The 25151-nt window shown below is 44.7% G+C and overlaps 2 protein-coding genes across 7 annotated transcripts; one reads left to right on the forward strand and one right to left on the reverse strand.

Moving 5' to 3' along the window:
- The first annotated feature begins 417 nt into the window (after positions 1-417).
- On the forward strand, positions 418-19744 carry TDRKH (tudor and KH domain containing). Of its 6 annotated transcripts, XM_037498599.2 has the most exons (15): positions 771-851; positions 3961-4064; positions 7899-8047; positions 8905-9011; positions 9950-10139; positions 10841-10980; positions 11093-11402; positions 12443-12603; positions 12735-12907; positions 13114-13178; positions 15638-15789; positions 16052-16153; positions 16400-16496; positions 16701-16788; positions 17242-19744. In XM_037498599.2, the coding sequence occupies exons 3-14, from the start codon at positions 7924-7926 to the stop codon at positions 16751-16753; spliced, it is 1674 nt and encodes a 557-aa protein (XP_037354496.1). In that variant the 5' UTR covers positions 771-851; positions 3961-4064; positions 7899-7923; the 3' UTR covers positions 16754-16788; positions 17242-19744. The 6 variants fall into 6 exon arrangements, with proteins under 6 accessions (XP_054546964.1, XP_037354496.1, XP_037354497.1 ...); XM_054690989.1 differs by lacking the exons at positions 771-851; positions 3961-4064 and adding an exon at positions 418-454; XM_037498600.2 differs by lacking the exon at positions 3961-4064 and having other exon boundaries at positions 771-814.
- Positions 19101-23869, reverse strand: OAZ3 (ornithine decarboxylase antizyme 3). Its single transcript, XM_037500820.2, is given in 7 exon segments — positions 19101-19354; positions 20155-20240; positions 20708-20883; positions 21556-21630; positions 21632-21692; positions 22217-22389; positions 23849-23869. Coding segments are annotated over 7 exon segments (735 nt in total). The 3' UTR covers positions 19101-19211.
- Positions 23870-25151: the final 1282 nt, after the last annotated feature.

Below are 25151 nucleotides of genomic sequence, written 5' to 3' on the forward strand. Positions count from 1 at the left end.
ACCCTGCCCTCCCTCCCTCCCTCCCCAGGGCCCCCGCAGCTCCCTTACCCGGGGCGCGCGGAACGGGGGTCCCTCTCGGCCTGTCCTGCCGCCCCGCTCGTCCGTCCCTCGGCAGGGGCGCAAGCTCCCTGCGGCGCAGCTCCTTCCCCCAGGCCTCCTCGCCATCGCCACGAAGCCCTTTTCACGTTATTTTATTTTTAATGTGTTCCAAGTCTCCCGAGCGCCTGTCACGGTACGGGCGCCGGCCGACTCCTCAGGAGACCGCAGAGGACACAGCGCCCGCGCACCCCCACCCGCGGGGCGCCCCCGCGGCCACTGGGTTTCGGGGTGGCCCTGGCTCCGCGCAAAGGCGCTAACGTGCGAAGGGGACGCGCGCGACTGACCCCACCCCTCGCCCTGGGTACAAGCCCGGGGGCGCCGCCTTCCCCCCAAGGCTGAGGACTTGGGTTCCCCGGTAATTCGCGCAGAGGGGGACTTGGGGCGGGGGGAGCCCCGGTTAAGCCCCTAATTGGCTGTTTAATTCTCGGCAGGTGCGCTCCCCGGGCACCCTGGGGTCCATCCCCGCATCCTATTGGCTGAGGGGCCGGGCCGGCCGCGACTTCCATCCGGGTAATCGCGGCTCAGCCCGCCGCAGGCCCGTGCCTCGGGGCCGCGCGCGGAGGGCGCGGGGGCGACGGCCGGCGATTGGCCGGGCGGCTCCCCGGGCGCCGATTGGTGCGGGCGGGCGGCGGGGGCGGGGAAGTGGCGGCAGAAGCGAGGCCGGCGGGCGCCAGTCGCCGCGCGACGGGGAGGAGGCGACGGCCGCTGGAGTGAGGTGCGAGGCGGAGCGCGCGACGCCCAGTCAAGGAGCGGTAAAGGCGGGGGACGGGAGCCGAGGCTTAGGGAGTGGGAGAGGCCGGGCTCCGGGCGCCCCGGGGCTCGGGGAGGCGAAAAGGTGGGCGAGGGAGGCGTCCCGGAGGGGGTGGGCCCAGGGCGGGCGTGGTGTGGGGGCTGCGCCCTCCCGGGGCTGGCAACCGAATCCCGGGGAGATGCCCTGGCCCCCGGGGCGAGCCTGCAAGGGCCCGGCCGGTGTGGACTCGGCTCCCACAGGTCCTTTCTGAAACTGTGCACACCCTCTGTGGATCTGTTTGCATCGTTTCCCCCAACTTGAAGATGCGTGTGATGGGGTGACTGTACACTTACTTCGTCAAAACAACAGATGTGCTTGGGTGTCCACTGTTTCTCATTCCTCCCTGATGCGTATGTCGTGGGCTCGGGCAGAAGACTCCCTTGTCAAAAAGCTACATTTGTAGACGCTTTAGCTTGAGAAAAATGTGTGCGACTCCATTCACTCCCCGGTTTACAAATAAATGTAGCAAGAAGTGAGCAATCCAACGAGCTGCTTCAGTTCAGCAAACTGATTAAGCCATGTTTTGGGTACTTTGTAGGTTCTGGTTATTAGGAGATAACCAAAATGAGAGGTACTTGTTCCCAGGGAGCTCACATGTGATTTGAGTCCTGACTGTGTTTTGAAATATACCATGTTTGAAATATAATGCAAAAGTAAGCTTTAGTTCAGATAGTTGCTCGCCACTGTTTCAGTGTCAGAAAATCTCAGAGGTAGTTTTTGCTGAAAACCACTCTCTGGCTCCAGTTCTCACCTTGAAATGATCTGTGTCTCCCCTCATCTTTACCTGCTTTTCCCTGCAAACTATGGTTTTGAATTCAGTCTGCTCTGCTTCCACTTTGAAGTAATAAAATCAAACACTAACTGGCATTTAATGCTATAGTTATCCCCATTTCCAACCTATTACCCACTTTTTTGAGGAGAAACATGTGAATTGTAAATTATAAACAGAACTATAGTTGATTAAGTAGATATTCTTTTAAGACATCAGCTGATAACTTAGCACAAACTCCATTGTCGTATTTGAAAAGTTAGTGAAATTTGGCTTTTGGTTCAAGTAGAAGTCACCCCAGTAAGTGTATCTTTATCATAGGCAGTTATCTTCTGGCCACGCATACCTCTTCCAGCACTGTCAATGTTCGCTATCTCAGATATCACCATCTGCCAGGTACTCAAATGAGAAACTGATAGCCTGCTCCTTGGCTCACCCTCTGTACTTTCCGTAAATCAGTTGTTAGGTCTTGTGTGTGTTCTGCCTTTTAAAACTCTAATCCATCTGCTTTTTTTTGTCTCCATCGCTGACACCTGGACTAGCCTCTCAATTGGTCTCACAGCTCCTTTTGCTGCCTTCAATTCTCACTGCAGACACAGCTGTTAATCAAGAATTATGAGCAATGCTTGTGTTATGAAGGGATGTTTGGGGTACTATGGATGCCGGTAGCAATAAAATACAACCTAGTACAGAGGGTCAAAATATGGGGGTGGGGAGAGTTGCAGAACCAGAGCATTACTCTCTGTCCTCTTGCCTTATCCTGATAGTTTTTGAACTGAGGGAGGGAGTATGCTCTTAGTCCTTTGAGTTTCTTTGAAAAGTCATGACTGTTCTTCAAACCTCATTGCATAACAAATTGTCACCTTAGGGAATCCTGTTAATCTCCCTGGGGATTTAGCTTCCCCAGTTGCAGCATTACTAATGCAATCTGATCACCTCTGTGACCCCTTCCATTTCTAAAATTGTGTATATTCTGTACCTCACAAGCACGAATTAATGGCCTCAAAGGTAGTGTGAAAGGCAGCTGAAATTGCTGCTCTTGTTCACAGGGAAAATTTTTTTGTTTCCCAATACCTGCAGACGCTCATCTACTTAATCAAGATCAGACATTCCCCTTGCCTGACTGGAAGTCCATGAAGGCAGTACTAAATCTGTCTGGATTGTTGCATCCTCAAGGCCAACCACATAGGAATAGTCAACCACTATGTATTGGTTCGAATTCAGAAAATCAATAATTTGTATTTTCATAAGGTGTTTTTTTTGTTTTTTGTTTTTTGTTTTTGTGGGACCCTTGCCGGTGGCCGGGGATGGAACTGGCGCTGCAGAGGCTGTGGGCAGCCTCGCAACCCAGCACTCAACCACTGCGCCACCAGGGGAGGCCCCATAACAGTGGTTTTCAACTGTGCACCCTCTAAGAAGAAAACCTTTTAAATCAGCTTTTCCCAGTTTTTACATTGATCAAGACTTTATATTGTCTTTGCATTGCTGTGTAATTAGTTATTTTTGGTATTTTCTCTCCTACTAGATTGTGTTTCAATCTATGGGCTGAGCTTGCTGGAAATTCTTATTTCTCCTTGTAGCCCCAGCATACTTAACCTATAATAAAGAACTAATTCTATTTAACTGAGGCACATTGAAAATGAAGACAAGTTTTGCACTTAGAAACCACTGAAATGTGTGAAGTAACTAGTAGGTAATCTCTTAAATGTAGGAAAGTGGCAGTTTGGAGTTTACATATTCCAGAATTACTTAAGGAAAAATTACCTTTATGAAACCGAGCTTGTTCCCTTCCTTTGGTATTTATAAAGAAGTTTACCTGATACCACCCAAAGTGTCACAAAGTCAAGAAAGGTTTTATTTGCAGCCTGGAAAAAAGAGAGGAACTGATTTTTATCCAGTTAGGGAAGGAACCGCAACTCAAGCTCAAACAAACCAACATTCAATCCTTTTTTCTTCCTAACCACTACAAAGGAAGGGAGGAAAAAGCAGCTGTGTTCCCTCAGGTTGATACTCTCTAAAAGTGATATATACTGGATATAATTTCTGAATAATTGCCTGGAATAACAAGACACTTGGAAAGAGGCCCCCACCAAGGTAATAAAAGGAAATTTTCTTTTTAACTCTTCAGATCATGAGTCTGGGCAAGAGAGTGGGTTAAGTTTGTGTAAAACTACTGACTGGGAAAAATACACTTGGCAAACTTCTGGTCAGTAAAACTCTCTGAAGCTACAAGTAAAATGTGGTTCTCTGTCTGACTGTAGTAAGAAATCCACCTGCAATCTCCTTGTGTGATTTTTATCAGCTTCTTGGAATGAGACTTCTGTGCTGTGTCTTCTCCTTTTCCTCATCAATCTTCCTGAAAGACTTTTGGAGAAAGCACGCTTAGAGCCGGAGTTTTATGACCAAGTATGTTTTTTAGCCTTGAGTTGGAATTTTGTACCTGGAGGCAAATTATAGCATAAATTACATATCGTCACTCATTTTATAGGATTCCTTGATAAAAGCCACATGTGTTTGTTCTAGATTGAATATCTGAAAATAGACAGTCTTTAGTTTTTTTTAACCACCTACAATGTTTTCTATCAGGTTTATTAATTTTGAATGAAATGTTATTGAAAAATAAAGATACAGGTTCTTTTCCACTGAGAATTTAGGTAAAAGGAAGGGAGGGGAAGACTTCTAAAGTCACTTCAAGTGGTTTTTAATACAGTAACTGGGCTGCGGCTAAGAAATTAGATAACCTGGGCCTCCCCGGTGGCGCAGCGGTTGAGCGCTGGGTTGTGATGCTGCCCGCAGCCTCTGTAGCGCCAGTTCAATCCCCGGCTGCTCCCAGGCCACCAGAGGAGGGTCCCGCATGGCGCCCAGACCTCTCCTGCCGCCCGCTCCTCCCCTCAGCAGTGTGCTTCGGTCTTTCTGCCTGCTCTGCTCCCCACTCTGGCTCTGGTGAATTCTCTCACCCTCCCGCACTTCTGACTGTACCCAGTGCTTGTATAAATAAATAAACAAAACAAAACAAACAAACAAATAAATAAATAAAATAAATTTAAAAAAAGAAATTAGATAACCTAAAGAGGTTAAATTAGTAATCTAAAGCATGTCTACTTTATAAAACTAGAGTTAATATTTTCTATTTTGCTGGATTATATGAAGATTGAATAAAGTAATATGTATGTAAGGGGCTTGTGGCACTGTGGCTATTCAATACATTTCTCTTTTCATCTTTGGGTCCTTAGTGCCACAGTAACATCTAGCACATGGAAGTGCTTAATGTGGTTAAACTGCATGAGTAAAGCCAGTAATTTAGAGGACACGGGCATAACAAACATGCACACACAGTGTGTGTAAGTGTTGCTTGAAGGTATCAGTCACAGGGCAGTGTGAACTAGAAGGGATTCACCTTAGGAAGACTGAAGTGACATGCGTCCACAAGTATACACATAAGAGCACATCCTCTTCCCTTGCAGTGGGATTAGACTATAAGGCTATGAAGATGGTAGGCAGAGATGAGATTACAAGGACCCTTTCATGCCATTGACCAGTTTACATGTAGGCAGCAGAATTGCTGAAGAGGAAGGTCATTCATTCACAAATGGTTATTGATCAGATATTTGTGTGACTACTGTGTGCTAAGCACTGAAAACATTCTGTACCTGTGGAGTGTACATTCTAATGGGACAATCAAAATGAAGACCTTGCAGGTAATTGTAACTATGATTATGTAACCTGACTACGCAGGTATTGTCACTACGACTTTTAATTGTAGTGAAATGGGAAGCCACTAGGTTATAAGCAGATGAGTAACATTGACTTTCTCCAGTCATTGAGAATAACATGAATGGACGATTTTTGCAGAGACATAATTAAGAAATAATTGCAATAGTCTGGGCAAGTGATAGTGGTATTTTAGAGCAGATGGTGGTCAGAATCTGGATAATTTTGAGGTAGAATGAATCAAATTTGCCGTGAGGCTAGATGTGCTGTTTTAGAGAGATGGTGTGTGCTATTTTTAACCCTCTGGACCAGAAGACTAGAGTTGCCATTTACAGAGATGACAGACTATAGGATGGGGATAATATCAGGAGCTCAGTGTTACGCCTGTTAAATTTGAGGTGCATATTAGACATTTAGTGGAGCTGTTTCATAGGTAGTTGGATATACAATGTGGGGTTCAAGAGAAGGGTCCTAACTGGATCTACGGATTGGGGACTTATTAGCATGTAAATGGGATTTAAAGCCAAGCTGTGAATGAGAAGATGAGATCACTAAGGAAGTGAGGTGGCACAGGTAGGGGGCTAAAGACAGAGCTCTGGGGACTCCAATGTTTAGAGAGTAGCAAAAGGAGGAGGAACTGGCAAGGGGGACTGGTTGAGCAGCCTGAAAGGGAGGAGGAAAACCAGGGGCATATGCTTTCATGGAAGCCGAGTGAAGAAAGTATTTAAAGAAGAGAGTGTCACCAACTATTCCAGGTGTACTGGGGCGAGTTGCCACAGAGTAAAGACCGTCATTGGATTTAACAATGCAGAGTCACTGGTGCCCTTGACAAAAGCAGTGAGAATGGATTCAAGAAGAGGAATTGAGCACATAGTTTTGATACTCTTAAATTTTTGATAAAAGGAAATGAGATGAATTCAGAGGACTAAGAAATAGAATAAAGCCTTTCTATGACAAAGGAGAAATAATAGCAGTTTATCTACTGATGAAAAGATCCAGTAGAGATTGAAAGTATTACCAGTGCCAGAGAAGGAAGGAGAAAAATGTTTGTGGGGGTAACACTTTTATCAGACTTCAGTGCTAGGAGCAGAGACCATTCATTCTTGGCCACAGGAGAGAAGATAGAATATTTAGACACGGATGGAGGCAGGTAAATGTGGGAGAAGTTTGTTAATATTCTCTCTGGATGCTTTACTTTCCGGTGAAATGAGGACATCAGTTAAGAGTGAGGTTTGAGGGCCTCCCCGGTGGTGCAGCGATTGAGCGCTGGGTTGCGAAGCTGCCCGCTGCCTCTGCTGCACCGGTTTGATCCCCGGCTGCTCCCCGGCCACCAGAGGAGGGTCCCACATGGCACACAGACCTCTCCTGCCACCCGCTGCTCCCCTCAGCAGTGTACTTCGGTCCTTCTGCCTGCTCTGCTCCCCGCTCTGGCTCTGGTGAATTCTCTCACCCTCCCGTGCTTCTGACTGTGCCCAGTGCATGTATAAAACAAACAAACAAACAAACAAATAAATAAAACATGCCTTAATAAAAAAAAATTAAAAAAAAAGAGTGAGGTTTGAGGAGATGGCACTAAAGATTTGAGGAGAGAGGACATGAAATAATTACATGGGCAGGTGAGAAAGTATATGGAATAAAGAAATATAGTGAGAGACATGTTAAGATTTATGGTAGCAAAATGAAGATCGTGTCAGAGAATTATAGTTAAAAGGCCATGTGGTGGTCCAAATGAGATTTGATGAGCTTCTGAACAGTCCAGTGCCATGTCATGAATATATAGATATGAGTATATGTCATGAGTATATAGGTAATTGAAGTTACAAGTGTGGATGAAATTGCCAGAGATCAGAGTGACAGTTGAAGTGGATAGAGGCCTCAGGATGACAGGCCCCAAACTTAGAAGGCCTCTCCAGAGAAATAGGAGAAACCAAGAGAAAGAGGGCACAGAGGTAAGATTGGGTAAGACTTATATATGTCATCTTGAGTGATTACCTGGGAAATTGTAGTTTTAGTGAAGGAGCAGAGCAGAACCCCCTTTCACTGATAGTTGAGACATAAATAGAAATTGGGCATAGGCATAAATAAAGACTACTTCCAGGAAAGATAAGAGGTGTAGCAAATCCTAAAACTAAACCATTCCTTGCAGAGACAGCCACTTCTTTTCCAGAAGCTGGCATCACAGAGGGCACAGATAGGAATTTTAAAGTTCAATATGAAATCTAAACATTTGTTAAATATTTGATTCACTTAAAATTTTTTGTTCCTTTGTCATTTAAAACTGATGGTGCCTAGTTTTCCTTAGAGGGGTTTGGAGAGTGAAATACACCTCTGTGTAGTTGTATGTGTGTGTTAGCTAACTTTTTACAAATATCTTTCATGTGAAATAGATTTTAAGACCACTCAAGCTCTTGAAAGGGGAAAGTAGGACCAGTATTTCTATACTCACACCATTACAGTGTGTTCCCATGTGTCTCTCCCGGTAATAACAGTATCTGATGAAAGCGTCTTTCCATCTTTTACTTATTTTAGGATGTAAGTCAGAGCACAACAGAAAATGTCCACTGAACGGACTTCCTGGACAAATTTGTCCACTCTTCAGAAAATAGCACTGGGCCTCGGGATCCCAGCAAGTGCAACAGTTGCCTATATCTTATACCGCAGATACAGGGAAAGTAGAGGTAAGTGAACTCACGGCTGTATATATATGAGGAAATGTTCAGACTGTTGAGCCTGGTTAAATTAAAGTGGAAGCTTTCCTTGCCAGACTAAGTGTCATTTGTTGTGATGTAATTGGCTTTTTGTGAGGAATCTTTGAGTGAAGCTCAAAGATAATTTTTAGTGAAGCTAAAATATTTTTAATATTATTAAAAATATCATTTTTTAGTGACAGACAATCTTTGAGTGAAGCTCAGAGATAATACTTGATTTCTTCTTTTCTATGTTCTTAATTAAAGTTAGTCTTGAAGTGAAGAACTCATTTTATAATCCTTTTCTGTTACCTTCAGCAACATCAATGCTGCAGTAGATTCTTTTCTGGTGTTTTTGTTTTAAATACCTACACTCTTTTTTTTTTTTTTTTTTAATCCCCTTTCTATTTTGTCGTTAGGAAGAGGCTCACTATAGTTTCCTATATAGTTTCCTCGTATGTGGGATCTTAAGAATAGGACCTTGAGAAATGGTTTATGTACAAACAGAATTTCTGAGCCTAATAAACTCCTTGAGCAACTTAGAGCCTTCATTTTTCTCCCAGAGTCATGTCTTGAGAGGAATAATTTCCCCAAAATCCAGCACCATTTCCTTGCAGAGCCAGTTTTTTTTCCACTTTAGCATCTGAAAATATACCAGAGAGTGCCCATCTTCTGGTGCTTTAGGACCTTCTGATTTCTACTCAGATACTACTTTGTCATTGTGGTTGAGATTCTCAGTTTATCTCTTGGATCAGTGTTTTTTTTTTTGACAGCTAGATTCAGAGCAGGGTTGAGAGTAGCTTTTGGGTGTTATCTAAGTCTGATCTGAAGAACCATAATCTGTGCAGAAGAGCGGCTGACATTTGTTGGGGAGGACGACATCGAGATAGAGATGCGAGTTCCACAGGAGGCTGTGAAGCTCATCATTGGCCGACAGGGAGCCAATATTAAACAGGTGCGTGTGCTAGCAGGCAGTCAGCTTCCTCAGGGACTGATTCTGCTTACTGACTACTTACTTCCCTCCCACAAAACCCACACTATGTGTATTTTATGTTTGTATATTTCATAATATATAAAATAGTGTATGTTATATTTTACTTTGCTTATTCAAAAGCAGTAACATTGGGGAAAATACAGGCTTTACTTAGGGTAATGCATTTTGAAATTAAGTTACCAATAGTTTAGTTATAACCTCTTTTTCATTGATTCAATGTTTGGTCCTTATTTCTGTTAGTAAGTACTTAAACTGGTTGTGGAGTAACCAGTGTGGGAGCTCAACACCATCAGCAGTGGAGAAGAATTAGAAGATGGGATCCTGTGTAGAAGCCTGTATCTTAGGGGTTGAATCTTATCCACTGTCACAGAACTTTACTTTGGTACAAAAGCTGTATATTTTTAAAAGAAAGAAAACAGGATTTTTTTTTTTTAGCTATGCTAAAAACCATGCTGTTTTCCCTCTAGCCATAATTACCTCAAATCTGTAGAGAATGGATAATAACTTAGCTTGAATTAGGGTTTTTGATTGGCTGATTCTCAGCTTGGTATAGCTTGAGCCACTCTTTTCTATGGAATGAATTAATTGACAGTAAATAATGAATTCATATTACCACCTTCCATCGTTCCATTGGAATATCAATAAAACAATACTTAATTTTCTAATCCAAATGAAATTAAGGGAAAGAAAGTCTCTAAGCACAAAAAACTTTTTGAATTAACTGCCGTATGGGGTTTCTTTGCCACTAGCCTTCCATTAATACATGTAAGTGAGGACTATTTAGAGCAGCCTGAGCTGTGTACAATTCATCTACCTCCAGAGTTAAGTTTACAGTGTCGTTAACTGATCCAGAGGGGAGCTTGTCCACAGCACACTGCCATGTATCCTTTTCTCTGCAGCTGCGGAAACAGACAGGTGCTCGGATTGATGTGGACACAGAGGATATAGGCGATGAGCGGGTGCTGCTTATCAGTGGTTTTCCTGTTCAGGTGTGCAAGGCCAAAGCAGCAATCCATCAGATCCTGACAGAGAACACCCCAGTGTCTGAGCAGCTCTCAGTTCCCCAGAGATCCGTGGGCAGAATCATAGGTACCACTGGATGAAACCACTGTTTCCTTTTTCTTTCTGTCTTTCACACTTTCCCAAAGGTTTTCCTTTGCATACTTCCTTTAAGTGTTGCTGGGGGAGGGGGGGGCGGGGGAGGACAGGATATTGAGACCCGAGGTTTACTTTTTTGAAGAACCAATGGGAAAGCAAAACCCTAAGTTACCTCAAGTAGTTGTATGATCTGAACCTTAAAAATAGATTCCAGAAGGGCTCAAGTAAATGTGTTTACCTCATAATAGATGTTTAAAAGGAATCTAGGGATGCTCATGACATCCCAGATCTTTTAGCTTAGTGCTTTCGAGATCACCTGTTATGCTTCCTCCTAGAGCATTCTCTGTGCTGCTGTAAGAGGCAGAGAAATGTCCTGTCCTTGAGCCAATGTTTCCAACACCTAGAGTTCTCGTCTAATGAAGTGGGGGTTTAAAGTATGTTAAATGATCAAACATGCAAATAACTGAAGTTAATCTAGCCAATATGTAGAGTTTAAATGACGCACAGAGCAAGTAATCCAGTGTTCCCATCTTTCAGTAGGGATTTCAGTAGCACCTACTTATATTCAGTATCTTACATTCTATTCAGAAATGAGAACTGACTCTTTTTTTCCAACTATATACAAAATAGTAATTTCTCTAGTGAGTAAGATTGGCCTGGAGTGAAAAACAGGTTTTTATGTATTGTTGCAGGAAGAGGCGGCGAGACAATTCGCTCTATCTGTAAAGCTTCTGGAGCCAAAATTACTTGTGATAAAGAATCAGAGGGGACATTACTACTATCAAGACTTATAAAAATCTCAGGAACACAAAAGGAAGTGGCAGCAGCCAAGGCAAGTAGCTGATAGGCTTAAATAATAACTAGGAATGAGACAAATCCTTTATTCCATCCTGGGTCAAAATACCTGGCAGGGTAGGTTTCATCCCTTCCTTCACTTTCCACAGCATTTGATCCTGGAGAAAGTTTCAGAAGATGAAGAACTTCGGAAGAGAATTGCTCATTCTGCAGAAACCAGAGTCCCACGCAAGCAACCAATCAGTGTAAGAAGAGAGGAAGTGACAGAGCCAGGTAGAGCTGGAGAGCCAGCTTTCTGGAAAAGCATGGAGCCAGTCTCACCACCGACAGCTCCGCCTCGCACAGGAGGTGGCGACATGGCTATTGTCAGGCCAGAGGAAGGTTCCTGGGAGAAACCTAGTGGTGACAACTTTCAAAAGTCTGGAGACCAGGCCAGTCCAGAGATGTCCATGTTTGAAAGTATGTAACAAAGAGGAAACCCATTAGCCCTATGGAAGATACAAATACTGGCTTAGATAACCCAAAATAGCAATTAAAAAAAAATTCTGTTTTCTTGACACTTTAAAGTCTGGCTGCATAGATATATGCCTTTCTGGTAATAATTTTACTTAAACACAAAATAGCTAATGACAACGAGTAATTGAATTTACATATTTTTTGTCCTAACATAACTTACTAGACAAGTAAAATAGCTTGATTTTTTTTTTTCCCTTGGCCTAGCTTACTATTTTTAAAAGTCATCACCATTCAAGAAAAATAGGCTGTGGGCTCTCTATTCTGTGCATATGTATTAGCATGTGCATGGCCCTAAGAGTTCAGACTTGCGGCCTCTCTCGTGGCACACGGGGTTAAGACGCAACCTGTAAAGCTATCCGCAGCCTCTGCAGCACGAGTTCGATCCCCAGCCTGCCAAGTAGCAGCCCACATGGCGCAGCAGACCTCTCCTGACTCGCCCGCTGCTCCCTTCAGTGTATTTGTCATTCTGCCTGTTCTATTCCCCACTCTGTCTCTGGTGAATCCTCTCACACACACCCCACACCTCTGGTCTGTACCCCAGTTCTTATATGCATAAATAAATAAATCTTTAAAAAAAAAAAAAGAGTTCAGACTTGTCTGGGGTCAAATAATAAGTTAGTGATAGAATGGGATCTGGAATGGGCACACATCTGTCCACCCTAGTCTAGTACCAGAGAGACTTCTTTTATTCTTAGTTTCTGAACAGAACCTACTAACCAGCTGAGGAAGATAATCATCTTTGTAAATATAGAATCTCTTGTCATTGCTCCATGGTACAACTAATATTTGGAGGATTTACTTTCATTATAATAGATGACTGATTTGTCCCTCCAGCCATTTTAAAATGGGAATAGCCACTCAGTATTTGTACCCTTTATCCCTGGGAAGCAGCCTCCCATTCCAACTAGAGATGATTTCTGATATGGCCACCATATCAGATATTTGGTGATCCTGCTGCTTATCTTGCTTTTGCCTGTGTTTAGTCCCCAGTCCTGACTTCAGTTTCCATGCTGACGAGTTCCTGGAAGTCTATGTCTCTGCCTCTGAACATCCTAACCACTTCTGGATCCAAATCATTGGCTCCCGCAGTCTGCAACTGGATAAGCTTGTCAATGAAATGACCCAACACTATGAGAATAGTCTGGTGAGATGCTGTAAAGACAGGGCTAGGGTTTGATGGGAAAGGGGCATATCTTTTTCATTGCAGTAGATTTCTTCCTATTCCTGTGGAGCAACTACTCCTCCTCTTCTGATATTCCTTGTTTATTTTTTTAGCCTGAAGACTTGCCTGTGAATGTAGGAGATATTGTAGCAGCACCTTTACCTACAAATGGTTCCTGGTATCGAGCCCGCGTCCTTGGCACCTTGGAGAATGGGAACCTGGACCTCTACTTTGTTGACTTTGGAGATAATGGAGAATGCCCAGTGGGAGACCTCAGGGCACTCAGGTTAGTGCAGATGCCAGGGTGGAGTCAGACTGGAGACCCAACTATTGACTCAGCCCTAAGATACATGTGGTGAGCTTATGGTACTCAGCACTGGGGGAATTTGAAAGAGAGCCTAATTACAAAGAGCAGTTGATTATGTTTTCTAGCTGGGTTAATTGGTCCTATCTACAGGCAATAAATCCTAAATTCTGTTTCTTTCACTTTAGGAGTGACTTCCTAAGCCTTCCATTTCAAGCAATAGAATGTAGCCTGGCACGGATTGCCCCATCAGGTAATGGTACACCTGTGACCTTCCAACTACAATAACTTTCACATAGCACATTCCTAGGCTTTTTGAGTTCTGGGGGCTCCGGTGCCTTTTCCTTACCAGCACTAGAAAACAGCATCCAGAAACCTCCCAGGCAAGGTAGGTGCTCTGTGGAGTAGAAAGAGGGAACGTTCCATTTTCCCTCCAGGGTGTAATCCTACTGACGCCGCGTTCGGCTCTCCCTACAATTTCTTGTTTGTTTGTTTGTTTTTTATTAGTTTTTTTTTTTATTTTTTACATCATTGTTCATTTTAATCAGTATTTTCTTCCCCCCACCCCCTCATGTGTAGTCCCCATAGAGTTTCCTTGACCAGTGCACCATCACCTTAGTCCCCTGTGCTCCTCCCTCCCTCCCTCTGATCCCTCTCCCTCCTCCTCCCCTGCAGTATGTCTCTGATTTATAATTGTCTGTTTTTGCTTTGTTGTGTTTTCTACTGTTACTATTACACTGATGTCTTATTTGGTTCCCCTATATTCCTGCTGTAAGTGAAATCATCGATACTTTTCTTTTTCCTTCTGGCCTATTTCACTGAGTATAATTCCTTCTAGTTCCATCCACGTTGCTGCAAATGGCATGAGTTTATCTTTTTTGATTGCTGCTGAATAATATTCCATTGTGTATATATGCCACATCTTCTTGATCCAGCTCAACATCCCTTATAATCAGGGAAATGCAAATCAAAACCACAGTAAGATACCACCTTACACCAGTAAGAATGGCACAAATCAAAAAAACAAGCAACAACAAATGTTGGTGAGGATGTGGTGAAAAAGGAACTCTCCTACATTGCTGGTGGGAATGCAAACTGGTCCAACCACTATGGAAAGCTGTCTGGAGGGTCCTCAGTCTGCAACAGGGTGGTCCCCAGGAAAGGGGGAGGTTCCCTGCCCCACCCAAGGGAGGGTGGAGCTGAGCAGGGAGAGAAGAAGCTGCAGAAGAGACTGAGGAAGGAAGCAGGATGGAGCCAGGAGACCTGGAGGAGGCGCATGGAGCCTAGAGACACGTGAAGAAACTGCACTTGTCTTTTGGTTGTGGACTGGGTGACACAGATGTGGGTGAGACCCATGGGGAGGTGACCATGGCAGCTTTTATCTTGATGTTGATTTTGCTCTTTTCCTTCCGGGCTTGTCTGGTTGTTTCTGACCCTTTTCTGTGGGTCCCCACTGGAAGATGCTTTAGACTTGTGGCAAGCTTTGGGGCCTTGCTCTGGGAGAAAAGTGGGAGACAAAGTTTTAAATGAGTCCTACCCAATCCACCAATCAGGAATCCCAAAATGGCGCTCTCAGAGTTCGCTGCCAGCCAGGAGCGGTGAAGCCAGGAGGCGAGATCTGCTGTCTTGTTCTGGCTAATGCCTCCAGATATTTTTCTTTTGGCTGGGACTGATGAACTGTTTTTCCAGGAATGGAGGACTTTTGCTTTCCACAATGGACAATACCTGGAGGGATTCGTTTTCTTTCAGACTGGAACCCTGGAAAACTTTCATCTGAGACTGTATCCCAGCATCCATATGTTTGATCTTCATCACCATGGAAATGGTGGCAAAAAGTGAAAGGGGGGAATTGTTAGGGGGAAATGATGTCCTGAGTTAATCCCATACAGGCTTTGTGGACTCCACCCCCACTCCAGACTAAAGCCATCAAGACATTGGGAAAGACAAATCCCATCACCACCAAAGGGAGGGTGGCTGGGACCTGAGGGTGGAGTTGGGCAGCCAGGTTGGATATAAAAACCAAACACGTGGGCCTTGGGGTCTCTCTGGCTCGCGATCGCTCGCCTCCTGGCTTCACCACTCCTGGCTGGCGGCGAACACTGAGAGCGCCATTTTGGGATTCCTGATTGGCGGATTGGGTAGGACTCATTTAAAACTTTGTCTCCCACTTTTCTCCCAGAGCAAGGCCCCAAAGCTTGCCACAAGTCTAAAGCATCTTCCAGTGGGGACCCACAGAAAAGGGTCAGAAACAACCAGACAAGCCCGGAAGGAAAAGAGCAAAATCAACATCAAGATAAAAGCTACCATTGTCACCTCCCCACGGGTCTCACCCACATCTGTGTCACCCAGTCCACAACCAAAAGACAAGCGCAGTTTCTTCACGTGTCTCTAGGCTCCATGCGCCTCCTCCAGGTCTCCTGGCTCCATCCTGCTTCCTTCCTCAGTCTCTTCTGCAGCTTCTTCTCTCCCTGCTCAGCTCCACCCTCCCTTGGGTGGGGCAGGGAACCTCCCCCTTTCCTGGGGACCACCCTGTTGCAAGTCTACTAAAAATGGAGCTACCATACAACCCGGCAATTCCACTTCTAGGGATCTACCCAAAGGACACAAAAACATTGATTCAAAAGAACACCTGTACACCTGTGTTTATTGCAGCACTATTCACAATAGGTAAAACCTGGAAACAACCCAAATGTCTCCCTACAATTTTGGCAGGTGAACAATGGGAAGAGGCGGCCTTGGATGAGTTTGACAGACTCACTCACTGTGCTGACTGGAAGCCCCTAGTGGCCAAGATCTCTAGCTATGTCCAGGCTGGGGCCTCAACTTGGCCCAAGATCTACCTCTATGATACTAGCAATGGGAAGGTAAGATTAGGGTTCACTCACTGCCTTCTGTCTCTTCAGAGAGAGAGAGAGAGTGTGTGAGTGTGTGTGTGTATTGCTTCATTAGCTTTCTCTTTCCTAGAAAACCTTACCTGATAATCCTGTCTCATAAGATCCTGCTCACTATCTCACCAAAGGAATCAAAGGAATGTCTATAAAGTACCAATTCTGGTTCTTGTGCCCTTTTCCTCAGATTTACCTTTCCTTACAGAGAGAACATTATTCTTTTAATTTTTCTTCTCAGAAACTTGATATTGGGTTAGAATTAGTTCGTAAAGGATATGCAATTGAGCTTCCTGAAGACATGGAAGAAAACAAAGCTGTCCCAGACATGTTGCCAGATATGGTGAGTGATCCATTATAGTCAGTTCGGGTGCTGCTTTGGCACAAATCTGGTGCCCTGAAAGACATGAGGGCTTTAGTCATGCATGCCGTTTTACAGAGAGCTCTCTTTAAGGACTCTGATCGTTTCACTAGTTGATAAAGGAAGCATTTTGTTCCCCTTAGAAGCCTCTTAACCAGATCTTATGAACAAAATGTGGGTTGGCCTTTCCTTTCCCACCAGCCAACTTTCTCATTTTCACTCCCTTAGGCCACAGAAACAGATCTCTCTCTCAACAGCATGCTCACTGAGACCAAGAAGAGTCCTGGAGAGATAGCAAATACTCTGTCCTGCCTCAGTTTGTCAGGTACAAGTAGCATTTCCTCCCTAGTGCATCTTTGGAAGTTATTTCTCCACCAGTCTCTTCAAACTAGGGAGGTTAAGGCTTGACTCTTAACCAAGGTGGGCATTGAGTAACAAAGTAACATTAAGTAAGCCTACTTTCCCCCCTGAGCTTCAGAAGCAGTGCCTGCTTGATTATGGAAGTATCTTTCTCTTTTCTGCTAAGTAGAAGCCACCTCTATGTCTGGTGATGATAACCTTGAAGATGACTACTTACTCTGAAGTCGGCTTCAGCTGCCTCAGATCTGCTTTGCTGTGTGAGTGGAGTTCCCATCTATCTGTAGCATCAGGAAAGTAATGAGGGTGAAACCGTCTTCATATCCCCATAGCCCATCTTAGTACTGTTGCTCTGTAGCTGCTTCCCAGCAGCTTAACTTGCTGTCACATTGAGCCCTTTCAAGTTGTTGTTTTTTAAAGATTATTTATTATGCATACAAGAGCTGGGGTACAGGTCAGAGGTGCGGGAGGTGGATAAGAGGATTCACCAGAGACAGTGGGTAACAGAACAGGCAGACTGAAATCCACTGCTGAGGGGAGCAGCAGGAGAGATAGGAAAGATCTGCTGCGCCATGTAGGTTGCTTCCTGGCCAGCCGGGGATCAAACTTATGCTGCAGAGGCTGCAGATTGCTTCATAGTGCTGTGCTTAACCCCTTATGCCACCAGGGAGGCCTTTCACGTTTTTGTCCTTGTGTGTTTGTGTCTTTGGCAGGATTTGGTGCCTGAAGAGAGAAGCCAAGCCCATGATAGAGATCTATGCAGTCCTTCCTTTAATACACACATGATCTGGCTCACTGTGGACCAAATGCATTCTTTTTACTGGACTACCAGAAAGCTTGTGGGGTAGAGGGAGACAAATACATGCACCTGCTGCTCCACCCCACCCCCAGTGTTTGAATTCTGCTGCGTTATGTTGCTCTGCACCTGGCTCGTTCCTGCTGCCGGTCACAGTGCTCCCTGTGCCTGGGCTGTGTCCTTGTTGAGGCTGGGAAATAGTCAGGGGGTTGGTCATTAGAAGTAATGATTCTGCAGACTCCTGACTGACCTCATCAGGTGACTCTGGTTAAGTTTTTGATGACCTCATAGACTGCAATTGTTTCAGGATATAAGGGCAGAAATCAGTATAATTATATTAAAAAGCTTTAGGTAGTGGGAAGAGAAGACTGTCTCCCAGCCTCAACTACTGAGCTGCTTTTGGAAACAGTGCTCCAGCTGTTTAACTGAAACTTTGGTTAAAATACAAGTAAACAAGGAGAGGCGGCTCAGGAAATACTCTAAACTGCTGTGCTAGTATAAACTCTCATATATATGTACACACAGACTCAGAACATAGCTATTTCAGTCTTTGCTGAATAAAGTTCTCAAGAAAATTATCTAAAACTAAACCCTAGTTGAGTCACAAAGTAGAAGCAGGCATGTGGGTATCATCTAAACCTAATGCTGGTGAAAACTGCCAAATACATCACAGAGAGGGGCCCATCAATACACATATCTCCCATGCACAGATCATACTCTTTCCCTAGAGTCACTTCAGAAGTAGTCATCACTGATTTAGGCTTGTAAATAAATCCCCACCCAAACTATTTGGAAGAAAAGGCCTGAATCAGGATTCTGCAAAATCTGCATTCTCAGTAGCTGTCAACCTACTGTCTTTAGGGAGCTAATTTGCATACAGCATTTTGCCATTTCTGACTTGGGTGAGAACTATAAAGGTACTTAAAATTATTATGAATGTATACTAATATGGGTGGTAGAATAATGGCAAATTAAGGATCAACAAGGTAAACTAGAAAACAAGGGTTTTTTTAAATCTTGGAATTGGTTGTGCCCATAACTATATTACCATAGTCCATAATTTTCAAAATTCAGAAATCTCAAAAAAATCTCAGTATAGAATAGAATAGTTCTAAGTGGTATAGAATAGTTCTAAGTGGAGGAGGAGTGGCTTATGTAGACTTGGAGGAAGCAGTAAGGACTGCCATTGATCAGACATTAGCTGCCGTGAGGTGGACTCGGCCTTGACTAGGAGTTATACTGCAACAGTCTCCAGCCCCTTAAATTTCTTTGGAAAAGAATGTCTCATTCCAGCCTGCAGTTTGTTTCCATGCTCAGGTACGTTCATTTAATACGGCCTTTAATCCCATCAGTGTACCTCCCATGTATGGGTCCCCACTTCCCATACAACCTTGTGCTTTTCTGCTGCCTTAGAATGCGCTCTTCGGCACTTCCTAATATAGCTTATCTGTTGACATCCTGCCCTTCAGTCATAGCCACAGGAGTCATAGTACTTTGATTTCCAAAGAACTGAAATAGGTGGATGAAAATGTCCCAACAAGGCTTAAGCCTTGCCAAATTTCCTAGTACTTGGTTCTTGCACCAGGGAGATGCTCAGTAAATGGTTAAAATATGTGGGAAAATGGTTTTGAAATCTTGGTTCCCTGCCCTTTCTGGCTTAGGTACCTTTGGTCTTTGCAGTCGTGAAATACTGATCTTAGTGAATTCAGCTCTGTAAGGCTAATGCCCCACTCCAGCCAGCCCCCCAACACACACAAGACACAGTGCACACTTGAGGATTGCACTACCCTTTATTCCTAGGATGGAAGGTGTTACCAGTCACATCCTGGTTCCATGGTTTCCACTTATCAAGGTTCCCAGCCCCTCATAGAGTAGGAATAAGCATGTTCAGGGAGGCTCGCTGGGCAGGTGGCCAAGGTCCCTTTCAAGGGGATACACCATAAAGATGACATTGTCCCAAGGAGGGAGAGCGGGGTGATCTGGTCTGACCACCTCAAAGCCCATGTAGCTGAAGGCCCTTAGCAGGGCACCTGTGAAGAAAGAGAAGTTAGAGCATCCTTTAAAGCTTAGTGCATCTGTTCACCCCGGTATTTGATTTCTCCCACTAGGGTATGGCTGAAGGCAGCAGTGAGATATGAGCATTAGGATGATATGCTTTGGAATCTAACAGACCTAGACACTGGTTGTAGGCTTAAAACTTAACTTTGTAATGGTCACTACTCAAGAGTAATGCATAGTTAATGCATTGTAATGTAGGTTACCTTTGTGAACTTGTTTGATTTGTAACTTTATAAAATGGAGATCACGGAACCTTCCTCTCAGAATTTGAGATTAAATGAAGTGCTTAACATGGTACAGTGAACATGTGACCGTTCTTTGGCTTATATCCAATAGAGTATATAAACTTGAAGGAGAAAGAAGTTTCAGTTTTATGGCCTATGCTGCTGCATCTGGTTCAATATATTCCTAATTTCATGGCATTCTGCCTGACTCTCACGCTGAAGGTGTTAATACGCAAGAGACCTTGCTCTCCCCAAACGCACCCTTTGAATGGATTCTGTAATTTCACCAGTGCTCCTTCAGCCTGCCTTCTGAAATTTGCCTGCAGGGCCTTCCTGCGAATCCAATTCTAACTTGAGCAGAATGCTTTCTGCCTTAATTTCCTGGGGGGGGGGGGAAGGGGGAGGAGGGGAGGGGGTCTATGAATTGTTGCAATGCCTGAAGGCATTGCCCTTTTCTAAAAAGCGGGGGGAAGAGGGTCTCCTGTGAATGAAAAGCTGCGGCCAGCTGCCTCAGCACTAAGGGACAGGAAGGATGAGCACATCCTCACCTCTATCATTTCGATTGTTTTGGAAGTTTACAAACACCGAGTCCACATTGGTCTTCTCCTCCACATACTCCAGTGTTGCAGTCAGACTAGGGGCCAGAGAAAAATCATGGTTAATGAAATGTTTAACAAAGAATCCAGACGCCTACTTGCAGTGGGAGAAATCTTAATTGATCAGTTTTTGCTGATCCAAGACAAGAAATGACAGTTGCTCAACTACTTTGGATAGTTTTCTCTGAAACATGGACTGATTGATACCCATGCTGAGAATGGAGCCTGGGGAGTAGGAGTTCTGCAGACAAACAGCTGGGAGGCACATCCTTTTCAATTGTTTATAGATATCCACTTCTGTGTTTTTGAATCAACTTCCCATAGGCTGTTACCTCTTGACCCCCAAATCCTGACTCAGCTCATGGCTTTGTTTACCACCTCAGTGGTTCAGTCTATCAGCTCCTGTATCAGCCCCAACCGGTTAACATATCCTCTCTCTGGTTATGACATCATAAAAGAGTGACATCACTACCCCTTCCCTTTCAACTCTCCCAGACTCAGCCACCTTTCTCTGTTGCCTTGATCCAAGGCACGATATGGGATATCCAGGAAGAGTCGATGGTCAGAGAGAAGGCCGTGCCAGTGGGCAGAGGTCTTAGGGGTGAGGCGGAAGTGGAAATCTAGCTGCACCGGGTCCTGGTGGAGCAGGGGATCAGTAGCCAGCACTGTCAGGTTCCCTGCCTGGGAAAGGAGTAAAAATGATAGTTGTCTCCTGTTTCTATGTTCATCTAATCTTCAAATCAGATCTCATGTTAATTTCAGTGTGTCTGTGAAAGCAAAAAGGCCACTTCTCGGAAATGTGGGAGAACAAGATCCTTTAGTCCTAAGAAATAACTCTGTTACGGAGTTGTTGACATCAATCTGAAATTGAGTCAATGCAGTATTGCTGCCTGTTCTCTCACCTCGGGTGCATTCACTCTTCAAAGCACTGACATTTACCTCAGAGCTTTTTCTTTTAGCCGTGCCATCTATTTACTATCTCACTGATAATAACTTCTCTTTTTCTTATTTCTCATTGAAAATGCAGGGGTTATACAGATTATTGCAAAATGATAGAAGACAGGTGGAGTTCTGGGTTCTGGCCCATTAGCATCTAAACAGCTTTATGTCTCACAAGGCTTAATTCCGTCTGCTCAATGTTGGATCCCACTTCCTCTGCAACACCAGCTCTATGACCTTGACTTAAAATCTCTGGGCCAGAGGCCTTGTCTATAAAGCAAATAGGTTTTACACATGACCTCCAAAGTCTCATCAAGCTTTGTGATTCATTTTCCAACTAGTTAGTGTTCCTTGTCCACAAGGTATTACACAGCAAGCAAGGCCTGCCCTGCCACAGCACCACAGTCCGCTTACCGAATACAGTTCTTTAAGCTGATCTTGGTCACCCTGCTTGGTGCTTCTGCCCACCTGGAGGCCTGCTAGAGACTCAGGAGCACTGAAGGCAGCAACGGGGCCTCAGTGTCAAGTCCTCCTCTTCTTTATAAGTGATGCTGATAGGGAAAAAGAAGCCCAAATTAGTTTATCTCTGAGTCTTAGATGGGGATAGCTTCATACTTTCCAGGACCAGGCTCTGGCACTATTTGGCATCTTCCATGAACCAGTATTCCCAGGCCAGCTAGATGGAAAAATTCTCAAATTCCACGCCAGTTTTTTACCCATTACCATTGTCTCTTTTTTTTTTTTTTAAAGATTTATTTATATAAGCACTGGTTACAGTCAGAAGCGCGGGAGGGTGAGAGAATTCACCAGAGCCAGAGCGGGGAGCAGAGCTGGCAGAAGGACCGAAGTACACTGCTGAGGGGAGCAGCTGGCGGCAAGAGAGGTCTGCGCGCCATGTGGGACCCTCCTCTGGTGGCCGGGGATGGAACCAGCGCTGAAGAGGCTGCGGGCAGCTTCGCAACCCAGCGCTCTACAGCTGCGCCACCGGGGAGGTCCTACCTTGCCACTTGAGAAGTTCTTTTATTTTCCCTTACAGTTTGCATAAACTGCTACAAGGAGAGATGAAAACAAGTACCTTTTACAACAAGACCAAGGCAGCATCTTTTCCCGGAGAGTGACCCGGTATTTGTAACAGTAAAGGTAATAGGCGAATGGTGACCAAATAGGGTAGAGGTAGTTCCGTGTTTTTCCCCTCTTGATATAAGAAAGGGAGTAGAGAGAGGGGCGTGACCTGGTGCAAGGCAGTTTCTCAGTTCAGTGCCTCCCTGCGGCAAAGTGAGGGTTCAGAGATGAGTGGCAGAGGTTAGGCAACCTGAGGTTATTGTGACCTGGTGGGTGTCACTGTGACATGGACAAGAGGTCAGCACTTATGTCACCTCAGGACTTCATTCTGATGCTACCCTCCCCCGCCCTGCCCCCTAAACCAAATCTCCTGTTTGAGTTGTGTACACTCTATGGCTGTACCAGTGGTTAAAATACATAAGCTGCTGTAGTTCATTGGTAAACAATCCTGCCTGAGCACCTGCTGTGCTCCCCCAACCTGCTCTCAGTCTGAAGTATATGCCCCCCACTTCCACTAAAATTCAGCAACTAAAGGGTTAGTGACTGACACTAAGGGTTAGTGACACTAAGTTTCCAAGACCCTGATCCAGCATCTGACCTGACAGTTGGTTCCTGATTTCTGTCAGTTCAGTGTTTTTTATTGTCATCCATACCCTTAATATTACTCAGGAGTGCCACACAGAGTTAGTTTCTCATTGCCTTGTAAGGTAGGAATTACAAACTAAATGTCTCCAGGGCCTCGACAGTCAATGGAAATTAGTGGGCTGCTGGGTGGGGCAGTAGCAAAATGGAAAGCCATGTCTAAAATAAGCTGGTACAACTCCGCTCCATCCAGTTGCCATGCAAGAATGCAGACTCAGTGGAACCAAACTGTATACTTTTTCAACAAGACATTTTGTGATAAATTTCTCCGATGTTTGAGAAAATTTGGCTGCTAGCTAAAAGTGTTGACTAAATAAATCAACAAAATTTGGATCTGAGACCACTAGTTGGAGACCTCTGCATATTCATTTATCCATCCATTCAGGTATCTGTTGAGGGCCCACTTATCTAGGTGCTTGGGATATACTAGTAAACAAAGATCCCTGCCCCATGAAACATCTAACACTAAGAGAACAAACCTAAAACATGACTTAGTGAGTTACAAAATAACTGCTATTTTTAAAAAAGATTTATTGATTGATATATGCATATAAGAACTGGGGTGCAGGCCTGAGGTGCAGGGTGGGTGGTGAGAGGACTTGCCAGAGACAGAGTGGGGAGCAGAACAAACAGATCTACTGAAATACGCTGCTGAGGGGAGGAGCGGGAGACAGAGGTCTGCTGCGATATGTGGGTCAGCTCCCTGGCCAGGGATTGAACTCAGGCCTGTAGTGGGTGGATAGCTTGACAGCGCTGGGGCTAAGCGCTGGGGCTAACCCCTGCGCCACCAGGGAGGCCCCGAAGTAACTGCTATGTAGAAAAATAGAGCAGGGGTGAGAAGGGGTTGGACAAGTTGTGGTAACAGCTATCCAAGCAAGTCTCGTTGAATAGGTGGCATTTAATCAAAGACATAAAGGAGGTGAGGGCACTAGCCATGCCAAAATCTGAGTAAAAGTACTACATGCCCAAGCAACAACCCTAAAAGGAATGTACTGGTGTTTACAAGATATCGTGAGGTGGCCATGGGGAGAATAGGAGATGAGGTCAGGGAAGTAATGGGAACAGATCATCTGGGGCTTTGTAATCTATTGTATGGTCTTTTTCTATTATTCTGAATGAAAAGGGAGACCATTGCAAAGTTTTAGGTGAAAGACAGGAGCTGACTAACATTTTTTAAAAGATTATATTGTAAATAAACTAGAGAATTAAGGGAGGTTGGGAGACTCTGATGAACTGGGAGGAAAATAGTGTGGAAAGTGCTGGGAGGTGGTTAGAATCTAGGAGTAGTTTAAAGGTAGAACCTACAGGATTTCCTGGAGTATGAGTGAAAGAAGTCGTGTCCAAGATTTCAAAGAAAGGAGTTTCCATTAACTGAGATGGAAAGGTTGCAGGTAGGGCAGTTTGGAGGAGGTGGGGCTAGAGATCAGTTTGGTGTGGATCAGTTTAGTGTGGAAATGTTAACTTTGTTAGATAAGCGGAAGATGACAGAGAAGCAGTTGGATATTCAGGTTAGGAGTTTAGGGTGGAGATAGAGATTTGGAGGTCGTTGGCTTATAAATAGTATTTTAAGGCAGGAGATAGAGTTGTGTGTTGAGAAAGATCCAAGGATTGATTCCTGGGCACATGCTACGAAGTTGGGGTGGGGGCGAGAGAGGGGAAATCAGCAAAAGAGACTGAAGACTGGTGGTGGGAAGAATATAAAAAGTGGCGACCTGGAAGCTAAGTAGGGACGACTGGTGAAAGGTTGCTTGTGGGTCCCATAACGTGATGCCCATAACATCTCTCTATAATCTCTGCCAGAAAATCCTGTTCATTCCATTTACATGATTTTCTCCCCTGCACGAAGACCCTCCAATGGAGGAACCGTTTGGGCCCTATTATAGTTTCCCTAAGATTTCTCTCCCTTGTAACTTAGAATAAATATTAGCTCAGGTAGTGCAGTGTAATGATTAAGGGTTAGGCCCCTTTTGGGGTTGGCAATAGTTTTCCAGAGCATTTGAAAGGTTTCGCCGGGTAAAGAAAAGGAGACCCAGGCTAAATTTCTCAAAGGAAGGGAAAATGTATTGCGCCCGGGCAGACCTCATGGACCCAAGGTGGGGGTCAGTGAAGCCGCGCACGTTGTTAGGGGGGTGCAGGCTTTTATAGGGTGAGGAGAGGTCCGGTGGGAGACTGGGTTCGTATGGCGGGAAAAAGTTTGTAGGGGTGGGGTGGGGAGGTTCACTGTCTGACTCCTCTAGGCAGGCCTCGCATTCCTGTTCCCAGGTGGGCCGCCCGGTGGGTTTTGCATTCCGGCTCCTGCATGGGCC

The sequence above is a fragment of the Talpa occidentalis genome, unplaced genomic scaffold, assembly GCF_014898055.3.
Source record: "Talpa occidentalis isolate TD23 unplaced genomic scaffold, MPIMG_talOcc4v2.1 talOcc4.9, whole genome shotgun sequence".
In the NCBI taxonomy this organism is placed as follows: Eukaryota; Metazoa; Chordata; class Mammalia; order Eulipotyphla; family Talpidae; genus Talpa; species Talpa occidentalis.